The sequence below is a fragment of the Diabrotica virgifera genome, chromosome 8 (assembly GCF_917563875.1).
Source record: "Diabrotica virgifera virgifera chromosome 8, PGI_DIABVI_V3a".
NCBI classification, from domain to species: domain Eukaryota; kingdom Metazoa; phylum Arthropoda; class Insecta; order Coleoptera; family Chrysomelidae; genus Diabrotica; species Diabrotica virgifera.
This window is the reverse complement of record NC_065450.1, coordinates 732,458-752,393: the sequence shown is the minus strand read 5'-3', so window position 1 is coordinate 752,393 and position 19,936 is coordinate 732,458. Positions and strand designations below refer to the sequence as shown.

The 19,936-nt window shown below is 36.0% G+C and overlaps 1 protein-coding gene across 15 annotated transcripts in view; it reads left to right on the top strand.

Moving 5' to 3' along the window:
- LOC114337883 (prominin-1) overlaps positions 1-19,936 on the top strand; it is a 940,102-nt gene that overhangs the window by 670,208 nt on the left and 249,958 nt on the right. For all 15 annotated transcript variants that reach the window (XM_050658571.1, XM_050658567.1, XM_050658566.1 and 12 more), the window contains exon 16: positions 7,214-7,335. In XM_050658571.1, coding sequence (XP_050514528.1) covers positions 7,214-7,335 — 122 coding nt within the window. The remainder of the gene's footprint in view (positions 1-7,213; positions 7,336-19,936) is intronic.

Below are 19,936 nucleotides of genomic sequence, written 5' to 3'. Positions count from 1 at the left end.
TACCTTCAGTTTTATTTTTTTATCTATTTCTTCTTTTCCAAATATTGTTTTATTTAGTGAATAGTAGATCTTATTTGCTTTTTTCACCATGTATGAGATTTCTTGGTCTAGCTTTCCATCCTCTGATATTATTACTCCCAGGTACTCAAACGTCGAGACTGTTTCTATTATTTCGTTTTTGCACCTAAATATCGTTTGGTTTATTTCTTCCCTTTTCTTTTGGGCTACTATCATGGTCCTCGTTTTCTTTATATTTACCTCCATTTTCAAATTTTCTATTTCTTCCACCCAGATATCGATTAATTTTTACATTTTCTCTTTATTGTCTGCTATTATTACTAAGTCATCTGCATAAAATAATCCCTCCATTCTCACTGGTACTAAATTCCTGTACCCTATTGTTGACTGTAATTGCCTTGACTTTTTTTAGCGCTCTTCATTGCTCTATCCATTACCAATATAAACAAAACTGGGCTAAGACTGTCCCCTTGTTTTATTCCTCTACTTAGGTTTATTATTGGCGATCTGTTTCCATTTATTTGTACTTAAGCAAGTACGTTTCTATATGTATTTTTACCACGCTTACTATATTTTGCGGGATTTACAGGTCTTCCATTACTGACCATATTACTTCTCTATTTATAGAAAAGCATCTCTCTAAAACAGCTTTAATATCTATAAACGTAATACATGTCTTCTCCTATTTCGTTTTTCCTGTTGTTCCTCTTTCCTTCCTAAAAGCAGCTTGTTCTTCTTCTAGTTTTTCTTCCAGTTCTTTCCTGACCTTCCTTTCTATTATCCCGGTGTAGACTTTATATGCAAGTGATGATAAGCATATAGCCCTATAGTTATTACATTCCGCTTCATTTCCTTTCTTGTGTATTGGTATCAATAAATTTTCTTCCCAGTATTTCAGTACCTTTTCTGTTCTCCATGCTTCCCTCACTATTTCCAGTAGCCAAAACTTGCCTCGTTCTCCTACGTACTTCTGCAATTCCTTTAATATGAATTTCGTCTACTTAATTGTCCCTATTCTCTTCTCTTTCCTGCTGCCCTCTCTCCTCATTTTGTTAGTTTCTTGCCTCGAATTTTTCATTATAGTATTTATTCTACGAACGAAACGACAGAGGAGATCGCCTAATAGAATTTTGCCAGGAGCATAATGTTATAGCCGCAAATACATTCTTTAAATTACCTAAGCGACGCCGGTATACATGGAAATCACCAGCTGACAAAGAGCACAAAATTGTCAGAAATCAAATTGACTACATCCTAATAAAGCACAGATATCGAAACTCAATTCAGGCAGTAAAGGCATATCCAGGAGCAGACGTATCCTCTGATCACAGTCTTCTTATTGCTAGGTTTCAACTTCAACTAAAAAAGACGCAAAAAAGCCGCAACAACAATAAACTTAACATACAGAAACTAAAGTCAGAAGAAACAAAAAAAAATCTGAAACACGAAATCAACACAAATCTAGACAGAAACCCAGGAAATAATTGCAACGTAGAACAGCAGTGGCAATTCTTCAAAACCTCTATATTAGAACCAAGTAAGAAAGTACTTACTACAACCAAATGTAAAAAAGAAGAATGGATGACGGAGGAAATTCTAGAGTTGATGAATGAAAGAAGAAAAAACAAAACCATTAATAAGAAGCAAGCAAGCAATTTGATTCAACCCGACCTGTGGGATGTGTCCACCCTATCGAAAAAGTACATTCGGGTGTAACAATTCATTGGAGCGAGGTGTTTTGACCCGAGTATGAACAGGGATCACCCCACCTCGCTCCAATGCCCCAGGCCATCCCTTTCCCCCCCATAGCACGCTGATGCGCGATGGGGGCACAACTATCGTAGCCAAGTGCTCTTCACAATGGAATCCTGGGTAATAAGATTCCATGTGGTACCCTAATCGAATGCAAAAAACTAGGCCAGCGTGAAGCGCTCTGTGCCTTCCATTAATAAGACCCGCTATAAACAGCTTCAAAACCAAATAAGAAGAAAAATTAGGGAGGCTAAAGAAACCTACTTCTCTGAAAAATGTAAAGAAATAGAAGAACTGCAAAACACATATGACAACTTCAACCTACATAAAAAAGTCAAAGAACTAGCCGGAATAGGAAATAGAAGAACCTCAAATGCATTGCTCGACAAAAATGGAAATATTATAATGAAGACAAAACGAAAACTACGACGATGGAAAGAGTATATCGAGGAACTATTTCATGACCAGAGAGAAGCTAGTACATCCGTAGATAGCCAAACGGGAGATGTAGGCCCAGAGATAACCAAAGCAGAGGTTAGTCAGGCAATAAACTCTATGAAAACCAATAAATCTGCTGGTCCAGATGAATTGCCTAGCGAGCTGATAAAGTTGGTCAACGAGAAAAACCTGGACATAATAGTAGAACTGTTCAACGCTATCTATACTACAGGAATCATCCCTAGAGAAATGTTGACATCAGCCTTTGTGTGTTTGCCAAAGAAGGTGAATGCAAAAGAATGCAGTGACTACCGAACCATAAGCTTAATGTCACATACCTTGAAAATTCTATTGAAAATTATCCACGCCAGAATACACTCTAAACTGGAGCTGGATATTAGTGACACTCAATATGGGTTCCGCAATGGCATGGGTACCAGAGAGGCATTATTCTTCTTCAACGTGCTGACACAGAGATGTTTGGATGTTAACCATCCTCTTTACGTCTGTTTTATAGACTACAATAAGGCGTTTGATAAAGTAAAACATGATCGACTCATGGAAATCCTAAAAAATAAAAATCTAGATGAAAGAGATTTAAGACTAATAACATACCTCTATTACAATCAGCGAGCAATAGTAAGAATTGAAAAAGAAACATCTGAAGAAATGGAAATAAAGAGAGGAATCAGGCAAGGCTGCATACTATCACCTCTATTATTTAACGTTTATTCTGAAGAGGTAATGCGAGAAACTCTGGAAGATGAAACAGTCGGCATAAGAGTAAATGGAGTCTTAGTTAACAACATCAGATATGCAGATGATACAGTAATAATAGCCGATAGTTTACAACACCTGCAAAGACTCATGAGTAAAATAGTAAGGTGTAGTAGGGAGTACGGACTCTCTCTCAATATCAAACAGACGAAGTTTATGAAAATTAGTAAAAACAACCATAATACTAACGAAATCTTGATAGTAGAGGGCCAGCAGATCAAAAGAGTAAAAAAGTACACTTACCTAGGAACACTTATAACAGAAAATAACGACTACACTGCAGAAATAAAAGTCAGAATCGAAAAAGCACGTTCTAATTTTATAAAAATGAAAAAGGTCCTATGTAGCAAAGATTTAACATTAGCTCTTAAAGTACGCCTAACAAAATGTTACGTCTACAGTGTTCTATACTATGGAGTGGAATCATGGACGTTAAATGTAGAGACAATGAGACGACTTAACGCCTTTGAAATGTGGACCTATAGTCCACATAGTATAAAATTATGAGGGTTTCCTGGGTAGATAGAGTTACAAACAATGAAGTACTGAAAAGAATAGGTAAAGAAAAGGAAGTTGAACTTACAATTAAAGAAAAGAAGCTACAGTATCTCGGACATGTGATGCGGGGCGAGAAGTATGGCATCCTACGACTCATAATGCAGGGAAAGATAGATGGCAGAAGAAGCATCGGAAGAAGACGAATTTCATGGTTGAAGAACCTGAGAGAGTGGTTTGGATGCAGCTCGAAACAACTATTTAGAGCTACTGCCTCAAAAATTAAAATAGCTATGATGATTGCCAACCTCCGTAGCGGAGATGGCACCTGAAGAAGAAGAAGTATTTATTCCATATGGTTAGTATGTCCTGTACGTTTGTTTTCAATCCATTTCGCTCATTTCTGATTCCTCTTATTTGTTTTATTTTTGTTCCTTTCATGCTTTTTATTCTATTCCAAAACTGTTGATTGTTATTTCCAAAACTTTCGTTCAATTCTTCACCGAATTCCTTCCAGCTCTTCTTCTTGGGATCTTTTACTAATTCTTTCATTATATTTCTCTGTCTTCTGTATTCGTCTCTGTCTTGCTCTTCATTTGTGTTTAGGTATTGCTTCCACATTTCTTTCTCCTTTTCTACTGCTTGCTTTATTTCCTTATTCCACCATCCAGTTCTATTATTATTCTTCCCATTCTTTCTTATTCCACATACTTGTTTTGCAGTGTTCCATAACGTGTTTTTAAATTTTTTCCATCTCTCTTCCATATTCCATATTTCCTCATTGTTTTCATGCTGTTCCAGTATTTTGTCTGTCTCTCTTTGGTATAACTTCCTCATTTCCATATTTTTTATCTTATATATTGCTATTCTTGTATACAGAGGACTCTCTATTATTTCCATTAGTTTCATGTTTATCTCGGCTGTCACTACTCTGTGTTGGGTACCGAGTTCGACTTCGTTCTCCATTTTTATATTTTGTATCGTTAGGTCTGCGTCTCGAGGATATACTACATAGTCAATTATGCTTCTCGCATTTCTTTCTTTTGCTACGTATGTATATTTTTCGTTTCTCGGTTGATACCAGAAAGAATTACCTATTAACAAGTCATTTATTTGGCAGAAACTTATCATCCTTCTACCATACCTATTTATCGTCTCTTCTCCATACCTTCCCAAGCAGCCTAATGCCATATTTTCATCATTTCCTATTCTTGCATTTCAGTCTCCTAGTAAAATTATGTTGTTGCTTTCCTCTTGTATCTCATCAATAAGTTTCTGTATCTCATCATAGAATAGTTCTGTTTTTTCATGCTCTGTTCCTTCTACCGGTGCATATACCTCTATTATGTGACATTCTTCTTCTTCTTCTAACTCTATTTTTATGTACATGGTTCTTGATGATACTGGTTTGAATTTGGTTATTCTTCTATTCATTTCTTTTGTTACAACTATTCCCACGCGTTCCTTTGCCCTTTGTCCTATCTGGACTCCGGAATAGTATAGTATGTGCTGTCCTCCGACATCGACAATTTCATTTCCTACTTTTTTCGTCTCGCTTATTCATATCAACTGCAGCTCAAATCTTTCCATTTCCTCTATTAATTCAGGTTCCTTTCCTGTTATCGAGGTTATATTCCATGTACCTATTCTAGTTTGACGTTTGATTTCATTTTTCTTTTTTTCCTTGTTATTCGTTATCCTCGTTGTTTGCTCTTTTATAGTACTGGTTGTTCCATGTCCTTTCCTGTCCGTTCCTGTCTGCGTATGTTGTTCTGGTTTTAATCTTAGTTTTTTGCTGGATGGGTTACTTTCATCATTTTTTCTCTTTGGTCATTTTCCCTGTGTGGAAATCTATCACTCATTGTTTTGGCTCTAGTTTTATCTATGGGAGTTTTTGTAATATTTTCCTTTCTACGGTCACCCGTTGGAGTATTTTATGTTTTGACTTCTTCTATTCCGTATTCATCTCCGTTTTTATTAGATTGTCATATTTAATTTTCGCATTTTATCCTTTTGTTCTTGCTTCTTTCATGTGTTTAAAAGTATTTTGCTTTGTTCCAAAATGGTTTTTGGGTAATCCTCGTTCACGAACCATTTTGTACCCCTAAGGGTAAAAACATGCCGAAAATACATGGATGAGCGCGGTGTAGGTCGCGATCGCGGTCTCTACATCGATATAAAAAAAAACCCTCATTTTCTTATGAGATCGCACATACGAAGGATGTGTCACCCGTTCACACTCGCGACCTTGCATCGCGGTTTACAGCGATGTCGATACCAAAACAGAATACGCAAAGTATCTTCGGTATGTTCTGCCCGTCATCGATGTAAACCTCGACCGCGATCGCGACCTACACCGCGCTCATCCATGCATCTTCGGCATGTTTTTACCCTTAGGGGTAGTCCTAAGAGTACTAATAGAACAAGTGGGTCTCAGTGGAGGTGGAGGTCGCGATGCTACTAGTTAAGTCGCAGTCAATGTAGACAGCACATAGCAAGGAGGTTACCTGCGCTGCTCAGTCGAACTAGGACTACTGTCAAGTGAAGTAGTTTGATGAAATTTGAATGACAAAAAGATTGTGCATTTACGATAGTCTCATTTGTATTAATTCAAGTTGTAGTTGTAGTTGTTGTCCATCTTCTTCCACTGCTTTTAAAGAATATGCCGGTTAGGATGTTATCTGTGGGTCTTGTCCCACAATACGGAAGTGAGCAATGAAGAACAAGAACTTATCCAGAAATACAAAACAGAAAATATACAAAGTTGCAATCAGACCAGTAGTTACGTACGCAGCTGAGATAATGTGCCTCACGGAAAAAGATGAAGAAAAATTTAAAATATTCGAAAAGAAAATCCTCAGAGGGACTATGGGCCTGATAAGAATGGAGAACGGAGAAATGAAAAAAAGAATGAACCATGAATTAAGAAATATAATGAAGGGAGAAGATATAGTTAGATTTATTAGAGCGCAGAAACTGAGATGATTGGGACACATTCATCACACAATATATGAGATATTTATGGTTAAGAATATCACCAGATGGAAACCAGAAACTGAAAGGGGAAGGGGAAGACACACATATTGATGGGAGGAACAGGTCATGAGATATATCAAAATTCTGGAGGGAACTCAATCAAAGTAAGAGACTGGAGGGAACTATGCATATATCGAAATGAGTGGAACAAAAACTGTAAAGAAAACCAAGTCATACTACAATCTTTGACAACATACAAGTGGAATGCGAAGTGATTTACCCCAATAAGCTAATCAGAGAGCTCTAAGTAAGAGCGGCAAACATTCCATCCGGAATGCAAACCAGATGCAACGGAATGCAGATAACCTCCTTGCTACGTGTTGTCGACATCGACCGCGACTTACCTAGTAGCATTCACCGCGACCTCCACCTCCACCGCGACCCACTTGTTCTGTTCTTACCCTAACACTAAATAATTTTAACAGTCCTTTATAAAACTTAGCTGTTTACTCTCCTGTATAATTTTGACCTTGGTTTTTACCTTCAGACAGTCCTAAACTATAGCTTTAACTGTGTTTACAAATCGATTTTTAATTTATGAAAACAAACAAAGGAAGCAAATTTAACATAACTTTCACAAGCGGTGTTTTCTTGTAAAATAACAATCTCAAAATAATCCAACACAACCTGAGCAGATGAACTAATGAAAATTAATCTAGTTCTTGTCCGAAATCAACGTTCCTGTTTTTGTTTCCAGAATGCAATCGCCTTTTCGAGCTTCCTTGTAATTATCATTTTCCTGACAATGGCTCCGATTGTTCTAAACTTGGTTCAACATTACAGACAATTCGACGGTGATTTATCTTCGTTTTCTCCGAGGTAAGTCATTTTTTGCTGTACCCGTTCAACAACGGCTTTAATGTGTAGTAAGATATAAATTAATACAGATATAAAAAGATAATATACGAATATACACTAAGCAGCAAAATTAACGCACCACCTTAAAAATGGGATATTTTTCTCGAGTTTCCTAAACCTCTTGTCCGATTTGAGTGATTTTTTTAAAATATTATAGTCTCACTTTTTAACAATATCCCTGTAATAATAATATTGTTGCTAGACAGTTAAGTTTTCATTGTATGCTGGGTGTACCCATCATACTGTCTTTGTTTTCTAAAAGTTGGGAACACCCTGGGGACTATTTTAGCATTTATAAAATGTTGTAATTAAAACTCCATTGTAACATTAGGCTTTCTTAACAATTTGTTTTTTGATTCATTCGCTTATGTTTGATAATAAAAGAGATATCTACTTTTATATTACAAATGAAGTTTACTATTTGGTCTTGAACAATATTATTCCAAATCTCGAGAGCTACAGTTTCTACCTCCTGTAAGTAAGGTTCTGGAGGTGGCAAACGCTGTCGTATTCTTCTACCAATTATGTCCCACAAATGTTCGATTGGGCTTAGATCTGGACTGCGCGGTGATCAATTCAAAATTCCGAAAATGTACCTGTTGTAAATATTCGGTTACAGTTCGTCCAACGTCAGCTCTTGCATTATCGTGCATTAGCAAAAAAATGTTACCAATATAAGGAGCCAATAGCTAAGTCCTTTGCTATCTAAGGTCACTACTTGAACACAATCATCGCGGGTCAAATTTATTATAGAGCGTTCCATTTCCATCAAACAACAAAAAAAAATTACTGACTTAGTTAAAACTTTTAATTACAATTCTACTAATTTTCAACACAAATCAGAAACCTTTTGACTATTAACAATTTGACTTTTATCAAATTGTTAATTTTTTATGGTCTACTGTAAACTTGATTATTAAACTAAGCAGAAAATGAGGATTAATCGACGAAAAACAGAGCTAGTAGGTACCTAACTTTTTTATTTTCCAATATAAACGAATGAATCAAAAACCAAAATATTAAGTAAGAAAGTCTAAGGCTACAATTGCGTTTTAATTTCAACATTTTATAGATGCTACAATATTCCACAGGGTGTTCCGAACTTTTAGAGAAAAAAAAAACAGTCTGATTGGTACGCGTGGTATGTAATGACAACTTACCTGTCTGGCTACAATGTTACTACAGCGATGTTGCTAAAGAATAAGGCTATAACATATTCAAAATAATAACTCAAATCGGAAAAGAAGTTTAGGAAATTCGAGACATCAAAAATGTCTCATTTTTAAGGTGGTGCGTTAATTTTGCTGCTTAGTGTACACATAATATACAAAAGTAAAAAAGAAAATTGTTTTGTTGTATATACATAAATATATAATTATTGCAGGTTAACAGAAATTATAATAATATATCGATGCTTTTTTGGTTAATCCCATAATACGACCGTCTGTTAAAAATCTTTTAGCCTGTCTCTATTCTGTCACTCTCCGTACTCCATACTTCGAGGGACAAATAGTCCGACAGAATCGTCGAGTTAACTTCGATCACAATAATTATTGTATTGTTTTCTATCTAGAGTTCTATTAAATTCATATAGACCAGGGCATAAAAACATCGGAAAAAATCGATTTTTAAATACAGTACCTAGAGACTTGCAACTTTTTGCATTATGTTCAGGATGATGTAGGGAAAAGGTCTACTATACAAAAATGAGTGGAAAGGCATAATTGCATTTTAAAGTGCGTAAAATGCATCCAAAATTACATAAACATATTAAGAGAAGTATAATAAGAGCCAGATTTTGTTATTTGAGGTTTTCGCGGTCGCTGAACACGACTAGGCCATCAAAACCAAACTTCAGACCACCTGGTGTCCAAGGTCACTGCTAAGGCACGTCATTTGGAGGTTCAAGGAATATCGGCACTAAATAGACGCAAACAGATTACTTGGAGGATTTTCTCGTCGCTGAATACGAATACGCCATCAGAACTAACCCCCGGAGCACCTGGTGCCCACTATCACTGCCAGGGTAAGTCATCTTCTGGGGTTTCGAAGGCTTTCGGTCTTGAATGCATGCAAATAGATCACTAAGCGGGTTTTGGGGTCGCTGACGACGAATACGCCATCAAAAGCGACTCTCCGACTACCTGGTGTCCAAGATCACTGCTAAGGCATGTTACCTTCTGGAGTTTGGAGGGTTTTTGTGCGCCTGGTGCATCGAAGGTTGGTCCTAATAGCGGATTCGTTTTCAGAGACCCCAAAACCCCCCGAGTTATCTGTTTGCGTCAATCTGTTTGCGTTAGCTGTGAACCTGGTTACCAGGTACTTGGGCAATCTGCCCCTTAATATACTTATTTTGACATATTTATGCACTTTTAGATGCATTTTATGCACTTTTAAATGCAACTATACATTTTCCCCAATTTTCTGCAATAGTCGTTTTTCTTGACATCATCCTAAACATAATGCAAAAAGTTGCAAGTCTCTAGGTACCTACTGCATTTAAGCCGATTTATTTTGTGCTAAATACCCTAGTCTAATAGTGCAACTTTATATTTATAACGGCAACTTTTGTTCAAATCCTGTCGCTAATGTTGCCAAACAGATATCAGATCTGTCTTTAATCTCGTTCTAGGCATATTCCATGTCTTCCAAGACCTTTAAACGCTAATCTTTTAATTAATCTGTTCAAAGGCTGTTCAAAATTGATCAGAGGCTATTCGAATGCAGGATTATCTCATATATGGTCTAATGAGGCATTGTATCAAGTTGTGGCCATTGATGATGCACACGGAACACAATTTTAGTTATTCTCAGAACAACTGATTATTCCATAACTACAAAATAATTTTTAGATAGTGTTCTATTGCTTTTTTTAAATTCTTAAATATTTGTTAAAGACGCGTTCAACATTTTTTAAAACTCTATGGAATGACACCAAACACGACCCGCCAACCACACCCCCGTGAGTGGAGAGGGGAGCAACTATGCATTCTTAGATAGGAATCCCCAATTTTATTGCAGATTTCTTCTTCTTCTTCTTCTACGGCACTACAGCCAAAATTGAGCGTTGGCCTCCTTTATTTTTTGCCTTCACCCTTGCTTGTCTGTGGCAGCTCTTCTCCATACACGGACTCCTAAAAGGGTTTGTGCCTTCCATTGCAGATTTGGATTCCTCATATACTAATAAGTAACTTTTACATTGAACCATTTTTTTCATTATTGAGAGAGATGGCACTATAACCGAAAAAACGATTTTTCGTAATACCATAGGTAAATTATACAAACGGTCTAGAATCTCGAGAAATACACTTCCAAATGAAAAACCAAAAAACACGCGTTGAATATAGTCTAAGAGCTGAGAGCGCATTTTGTGCATGATAAGTAATATGGAAAAACTGTACGGGGATATGTTGAATTAGTTGTGTACATGACTTTCCCCAACAGCCGGAAACTAGAGTGGGGTAAGCCGTCAAAGTCGCTGTTTTTATTATTTTTTTTTGTGACGTTTATGATCGAGATATTGCCCCAAAAAATGGGAATAAGTAGGTAATGACGTAACTAAGTAAAATCTCAAGGGGCGAAACGCTGCGTGGCCGACAAAGGGGTGGGGGTAGGGGTGAATATAAAAAATATAAGGGGTTTTTTGCACGTTCGTGATTGAGATGTGCACCAAAATTTGGGAGCAAGTAGACCATGACATATCTAAGTAAAATCCCCAGAGCCGGAAACCAGAGTGGGAGACGAGGGTAGTTATAAGGGGTAAAAGTCTCGGTTTTTATTATTTTTTTTTGTGACGCTGATCATGGAGATAGTGCACCAAAATTTGGGAGTAAGTAGGCCATGACGTAATTAAGTAAAATCTCCAGAGGCGGAACGCTGCTTTTGGTACAAAGGGTTGGTAGGCAAGGGTGAGTATAAAAATATAAGGGGTTTTTTGCCATTCGTGATCGAGATAGTGCACCAAAATTTGGGAATAATTAGATCATGAAATTACTAAGTAAAATCTCCAGGGGCGGAACGCTACGTAGGGGACAAATGTTGTGCTGCGTCATAAAAAAAAATAATACAAACTGCGACTTTGACCCCTTAAAACTACCCTCATCCCCAACTCTGGTTTCCGCCCCTGGAGATTTTGCTTAGTTACGTCATGATCCACTTACACCCAAATTTTGGTTTACTATCTCGATCACAATCGTCACAAAAAAATCCCTTATAATTTTTAATTCACCACCTGGATTTGTTGGTCACGTAGCGTTTCGCACCTGGAGATTTTAGTTAGTTATGTCATGACCTACTTATTACCAAATTTTGGTGCACTATCTCGATTATTAACGGCACAAAAAAAATAAAAACCGCCAATTTGACTCCTTATAACTACCCTCGTCCCCCACTCTGGTTTCCCACTCTGCAGATTTTACTTAGTTATGTCATGTTCTACTTATTTCCAAATTTTGGTGCACTATCTCAATCACAAACGTCGCAAAAAACCCCTTATATATTTTATATTCACCCCTACCCCCATCACTCTGTCGATCAAGCAGCGTTCTTCCCCTGGAGATTTTACTTAGTTACGTCATGACTTACTTATTACCAAATTTTGGTGCACTATCACGATCATTAGCGTCATAAAAAAAATAATAAAAACAGCAACTTTGACCCCTATAACTACCCTCGTCCCCCAATCTGGTTTTCGGCTCTGGGGTTTTACTAAGTTATGTCATGGTCTACTTATTCCCAAACCTTGGTGCACTATCTCGATCATGAGCGTAACAAAAAAAAAAATAATAAAACCGCGACTTTGACCCCTTAAAACTACCCTCTTCCCCCACTCTGGTTTCCGGCCGTTGGGAAAAGTCATGTACACAACTAATTCAACATATCCCCGTATAGTTTTTCCATATTACTTATCAACGCACAAAATCCGCTTCTATCTCTAAGACTAATATTTTATTTAAATTTATCGAATGGCACCAAATCTATCGAATTGGCATCTATCGAATGGCAGGGGACAACTTTGAAATGTTAAATTGGTAAACCACATTTTTGATTGCAGATTAGGATTCTACTTGAAAAAGTAAACAAGTTGTATTGGAGCTTTTTTCGAATGGTGACACTGTAATCAGAGAAAAACATATTTAGACAGATGCGAAATCTGCAAACTGATTTTTATGATACTAAATGCAGTTTATAGGAATGTTTTGTAGAATCAGAATATGCAATAAAAAATAGGAGTTCCAATTAAGATTTAAAAGTTGTCTCCCATCCCTCCCAGGAGGTAGAGTGGCTGATTGTTGTAAAATATTGAACAACTGTTTTTCAGTTTTTTGATCGGATGTTTGTTTCGCGACATATTCGACGGTCCCGCTACTTTTGCCCATGATACTACGACAACCAGAGATAAAGCCACTTCGAGAACAACTTTTATCCGGTGCGCGCATGACGTCAGCGCCCGACAAACTTGTACGGAGACTTATGGGAAAGCATAGAGTTTTATACCCGTGTTGAGCTGCCCCCCCCCCCACTTGCTAAAATCAAAAAACAAATAGCCCTGATTTATGAGCTATTTATGAGATTTCATATTCCGCAAACTAAAAATTTTGAGCTCGTTCCAATGAGCAGGAATTTAATACGTTAGTGGGGGGGCTGAGTCAGCCCCCCACTACTTTAAAATAGGAATATTGAATCGGTTTTTGCGGCAGAATTACGAGCTATTTATGAGCTCTTGAAATTATATAGTTTTGATTTTTGAGCTCCTCCCCTTCACCCCCAAACAACCCTTCAATTGATTTAACTTAAGAAAAAAATGCTGAGAAAACTTAAAATATATCGTATTGCAGATATAATTCCTATAGTTTATATACTCTAAGGGCCGGTTGTTCGAAAGCTAATCAACAATGATCATTATCAAATATTTAATTACTCCCACCAACGGTCCAAGTCAACTTTGTTTGGGTTGCTGAAAACATAATATGAAATTACTTAATCAATTATGTTAATAATTATGTTAATTGATTAACTAATCTCATAATTTTTATCAATTATGTTTTCAGCAACCCAATAAAAGTTGACATTGACAGTTTTGGTGACAGTAATTAAATATTTGATAGTGATCATTGTTGATTAGCGTTCGAACAACCGGCCCTAAGAATAAACTATTAAATCACCTGCACTTCGATTATTGAGATACAACCCCTTCGCAAGAAAACCACTCTATCTTCCCGGCTTAAGAGAAAGTTGTACTTAAAATGCATTAAATTAATTATTTGGCGACTACATATCATTTAAAAATTTATAAGATTCCAAATTACGCGCATTTAGATCAGTAAATTTCAATTTATTTTGTATAGTGCAGCTACTGAAGGTAAAAATCAACGATTACCTTCAATTTCGGTGAACCTTCATCGATTTTCATGAAAATTGGTCAGTGGTTAGAGGATACGTCAAGAAACAAAGGTGACATGGTACCACCTTGCGTCTTTACCCTGAGGGTGGATACCGCCCCTTCTCGTGGGTGAAAATTATTTTATAAAATTAACTGCACAAATCAATAAAAGAACAAATTAAAATCAAAATTTATTATATAAAGTTATTAAAATAAGTCAATACTTTTTAAAATAAATAAAATAAATTTCGACCACGAGTCAGGATTCTGTTAACCGAGATACTATAGTATCAAGCGGCGCCGCTAGGAGGAGCTTCTCCAACAATGCGTCTCAGAATACCTTAAGAACACTTGGTCATTTTGTACTCTAAACCGAGTAAAGCATGAAAAAGAAAAAGAAAATAATCGTTTTCGTTTTGATTCAATTCGAGTCTCTTGCCATCCTCTGACACGGTGTTTCTGGATCTTTATCCTTTATCAAAGAGGCTATTGCAAGTAGACTGAATTGAATCAACTCGAGACGAAGAAGAACTGCATCTATTAAAATATCTGCAGTATATTGTGGTTAGACTGTCCTCTAACGGGGAATGACAAAATAAATAAAATAAATTTCGACCACGAGTCAGGATTCTGTTAACCGAGATACTATAGTATCAAGCGGCGCCGCTAGGAGGAGCTTCTCCAACAATGCGTCTCAGAATACCTTAAGAACACTTGGTCATTTTGTACTCTAAACCGAGTAAAGCATGAAAAAGAAAAAGAAAATAATCGTTTTCGTTTTGATTCAATTCGAGTCTCTTGCCATCCTCTGACACGGTGTTTCTGGATCTTTATCCTTTATCAAAGAGGCTATTGCAAGTAGACTGAATTGAATCAACTCGAGACGAAGAAGAACTGCATCTATTAAAATATCTGCGGTATATTGTGGTTAGACTGTCCTCTAACGGGGAATGACAAAATAAATAAAATAAATTTCGACCACGAGTCAGGATTCCGTTAACCGAGATACTATAGTATCAAGCGGCGCCGCTAGGAGGAGCTTCTCCAACAATGCGTCTCAGAATACCTTAAGAACACTTGGTCATTTTGTACTCTAAACCGAGTAAAGCATGAAAAAGAAAAAGAAAATAATCGTTTTCGTTTTGATTCAATTCGAGTCTCTTGCCATCCTCTGACACGGTGTTTCTGGATCTTTATCCTTTATCAAAGAGGCTATTGCAAGTAGACTGAATTGAATCAACTCGAGACGAAGAAAAACTGCATCTATTAAAATATCTGCAGTATATTGTGGTTAGACTGTCCTCTAACGGGGAATTACAAAATAAATAAAATAAATTTCGACCACGAGTCAGGATTCTGTTAACCGAGATACTATAGTATCAAGCGGCGCCGCTAGGAGGAGCTTCTCCAACAATGCGTCTTAGAATACCTTAAGAACACTTGGTCATTTTGTACTCTAAACCGAGTAAAGCATGAAAAAGAAAAAGAAAATAATCGTTTTCGTTTTGATTAAATTCGAGTCTCTTGCCATCCTCTGACACGGTGTTTCTGGATCTTTATCCTTTATCAAAGAGGCTATTGCAAGTAGACTGAATTGAATCAACTCGAGACGAAGAAGAACTGCATCTATTAAAATATCTGCAGTATATTGTGGTTAGACTGTCCTCTAACGGGGAATGACAAAATAAATAAAATAAATTTCGACCACGAGTCAGGATTCTGTTAACCGAGATACTATAGTATCAAGCGGCGCCGCTAGGAGGAGCTTCTCCAACAATGCGTCTCAGAATACCTTAAGAACACTTGGTCATTTTGTACTCTAAACCGAGTAAAGCATGAAAAAGAAAAAGAAAATAATCGTTTTCGTTTTGATTCAATTCGAGTCTCTTGCCATCCTCTGACACGGTGTTTCTGGATCTTTATCCTTTATCAAAGAGGCTATTGCAAGTAGACTGAATTGAATCAACTCGAGACGAAGAAGAACTGCATCTATTAAAATATTTGCAGTATATTGTGGTTAGACTGTCCTCTAACGGGGAATGACAAAATAAATAAAATAAATTTCGACCACGAGTCAGGATTCTGTTAACCGAGATACTATAGTATCAAGCGGCGCCGCTAGGAGGAGCTTCTCCAACAATGGGTCTCAGAATACCTTAAGAACACTTGGTCATTTTGTACTCTAATACTATATTACGCTTGATACTATAGTATCTCGGTTAACAGAATCCTGACTCGTAGTCGAAATTTATTTTATTTATTTTGTCATTTCCCGTTAGAGGACAGTCTAACCACAATATACTGCAGATATTTTAATAGATGCAGTTCTTCTTCGTCTCGAGTTGATTCAATTCAGTCTACTTGCAATAGCCTCTTTGATAAAGGATAAAGATCCAGAAACACCGTGTCAGAGGATGGCAAGAGACTCGAATTGAATCAAAACGAAAACGATTATTTTCTTTTTCTTTTTCATGCTTTACTCGGTTTAGAGTACAAAATGACCAAGTGTTCTTAAGGTATTCTGAGACGCATTGTTGGAGAAGCTCCTCCTAGCGGCGCCGCTTGATACTATAGTATCTCGGTTAACAGAATCCTGACTCGTGGTCGAAATTTATTTTATTTATTTTGTCATTCCCCGTTAGAGGACAGTCTAACCACAATATACTGCAGATATTTTAATAGATGCAGTTCTTCTTCGTCTCGAGTTGATTCAATTCAGTCTACTTGCAATAGCCTCTTTGATAAAGGATAAAGATCCAGAAACACCGTGTCAGAGGATGGCAAGAGACTCGAATTGAATCAAAACGAAAACGATTATTTTCTTTTTCTTTTTCATGCTTTACTCGGTTTAGAGTACAAAATGACCAAGTGTTCTTAAGGTATTCTGAGACGCATTGTTGGAGAAGCTCCTCCTAGCGGCGCCGCTTGATACTATAGTATCTCGGTTAACAGAATCCTGACTCGTGGTCGAAATTTATTTTATTTATTTTGTCATTCCCCGTTAGAGGACAGTCTAACCACAATATACTGCAGATATTTTAATAGATGCAGTTCTTCTTCGTCTCGAGTTGATTCAATTCAGTCTACTTGCAATAGCCTCTTTGATAAAGGATAAAGATCCAGAAACACCGTGTCAGAGGATGGCAAGAGACTCGAATTGAATCAAAAGGAAAACGATTATTTTCTTTTTCTTTTTCATGCTTTACTCGGTTTAGAGTACAAAATGACCAAGTGTTCTTAAGGTATTCTGAGACGCATTGTTGGAGAAGCTCCTCCTAGCGGCGCCGCTTGATACTATAGTATCTCGGTTAACAGAATCCTGACTCGTGGTCGAAATTTATTTTATTTATTTTGTCATTCCCCGTTAGAGGACAGTCTAACCACAATATACTGCAGATATTTTAATAGATGCAGTTCTTCGTCTCGAGTTGATTCAATTCAGTCTACTTGCAATAGCCTCTTTGATAAAGGATAAAGATCCAGAAACACCGTGTCAGAGGATGGCAAGAGACTCGAATTGAATCAAAACGAAAACGATTATTTTCTTTTTCTTTTTCATGCTTTACTCGGTTTAGAGTACAAAATGACCAAGTGTTCTTAAGGTATTCTGAGATGCATTGTTGGAGAAGCTCCTCCTAGCGGCGCCGCTTGATACTATAGTATCTCGGTTAACAGAATCCTGACTCGTGGTCGAAATTTATTTTATTTATTTTGTCATTCCCCGTTAGAGGACAGTCTAACCACAATATACTGCAGATATTTTAATAGATGCAGTTCTTCTTCGTCTCGAGTTGATTCAATTCAGTCTACTTGCAATAGCCTCTTTGATAAAGGATAAAGATCCAGAAACACCGTGTCAGAGGATGGCAAGAGACTCGAATTGAATCAAAACGAAAACGATTATTTTCTTTTTCTTTTTAATACTTTTTAAGTTATTAAAGATCAAAGATTTTAATTATTCGTGAAAAAATACATGTTTTGAAGCGGTTTTTCGTAAATCACTGAAAAACTGTAAGTTTTTACAAAAAACTTAATAGTAGTTTAATTCGTATAGCTTATATTCTAAGAATAAACTCTTAAATCAGGCGCCTTTCGATTATTGAGCTACAACCCCTTCGCAAGAAAACCGTCCCATATTTCCGGCTTAAGAGAGCGTGTACTTAAAATAATTTAAATTAATTATTTGGCGACTACATACCGTTTAATAATTTATGAGCTCGCAAAATATACGCATCTCAATTATTGAATTGCCATTTTCTTTCTATAGTGCAGTGACTGAAGGTAAAAATCAACTATGACCTTCGATTTCGGTAAATCTCAATTCATTTTCACGAATTGACAATAACAACTTACGGTTTTAGCCTGGGGTATATGTCACCCCTTCTCGGGGGTGAAAATTACTTTATTAAAAATAACCCCACAAATCGAGAGAGGGACAAATTCTAAGCAAAATTTGTTATATAATGTTATTAAAATAAATCAATAATTTTTGAGTTATTAAAGATCAAATATTTTAATTTTTGTGAAAGAAAATGCATGCTTTAAAGCTATTTTTCATAAATATCACAAAAACTATAAGTTTTTACAAAAAAGTTTTCATCACTAAAATTGAACCTAATAAAAAATATAATAAATTGCTTACTTGGAAAACCCTTTAATGTTAATTTAAAGTAAGTTATTGGTAATTAAACGTATATTTTTTTCCTGCGACTGTTCAAATCTAACGATTCAAGCTTAAATAACGGGAAAGAGCATTTTATAACATTTAGGTACTAAATAATTGTCAAAGTACTTAGAAATACCTATCAAAAATGAGCTCCAGAAAAAGTTGATTGCATCAAAATTTATACTTATAAAGTATACAGGTATAAAACTGTAAAACATTTAATCTTTCAAATACTTTATTTTTTTAGATCATATTTAAAATAATAACTCCAACAATACTCGATTGACGTAAAAAATGATAGATAACGAAATTTGAGTTTTTTTATTAGCAAAGATTTTATTTGTCTTTTGATTTATATATGAATCAAAATAACGAAGATAGAAACGTTTAAGCCTAAATTTTACCACGAGAACAATGTAACTGGAGCCCTTTAACCTATTATCCTAAAAAATAAAGTTTAGGGTCTCTTGCGTTGTAATAAATGCAATTACAAGTTTTATTATGATTATAAATAAGAATAATAATATTTATAATTGCATTTATTACAACGCAAGAGACCCCAAAGAGGTCACGATTAAATCCCGGTGAACTAACCGGCTGTTAATCGAGACATAAACTGCCGTGCTAGGCCCAAAGGCGGTAACTAACATTTGAAAAAATGGTGGCAAAATCGATTTCAAAATTGAATGCTACAATTTTGGCCCGTTAGGGATTTATGGACTAGCTAATAGATTTAATGCATGGATATATGCCCCAGTTTATTAAGGGAACCATTAATTATATTTTAAAACAAAGTTTTATATAAAAAGAGGTAGATACCGCTAAAACGTTTTATCAAAACTTACTATAATACTAAGCTTATTAGCGGTATGTGGTTTACAGTTGTGATTGATATGAAATAAAAAGCTTTTCTGTGTATTTAAGTTTATTAAATTGAAAGAATTAAAGTACTATTAAATGTTATTATTTTGTTGAGCCACGATATGACAACAAATATTGACAATATTTAGTTGTCGTTATATCTGTTTTCTTTCAAGAGTCAATAAATACATATTGGTTCATTAATAATAATGTTCAATTTGTGATTCAATATAGACAATTAAATAGACAACCGAACAACATACCTTGTGTCTGGTACATACCGAAAAACCTATTTAGTATTACAATGGTATTACCTCATAATTAACATTTTTTGTAAAATATTTTCTAGTGCGTCTAATAATTTAGGCGAAACTGTACTTATACTAGGAAAAAACAGAATCCCTTCCGATTGTTATCTGCTGATGTTAAGCCTTTTAAAGAATTCTTGAACTGTGAATGTGATTGTAAACCATACTTTGCACTTTCTATTTTCAGTTATTATATTCTTAGCGACAAAGGTTCGCTATTTATTTACGACATGTTATTATAGAGCTTTATGACATGAAAACTTTAAGTATGAGACACACCTTGCGCCTGTACAGGCTGAACATAATTTTTTTTCACCTCTTGTAATTACTTTACAATAAATTGTC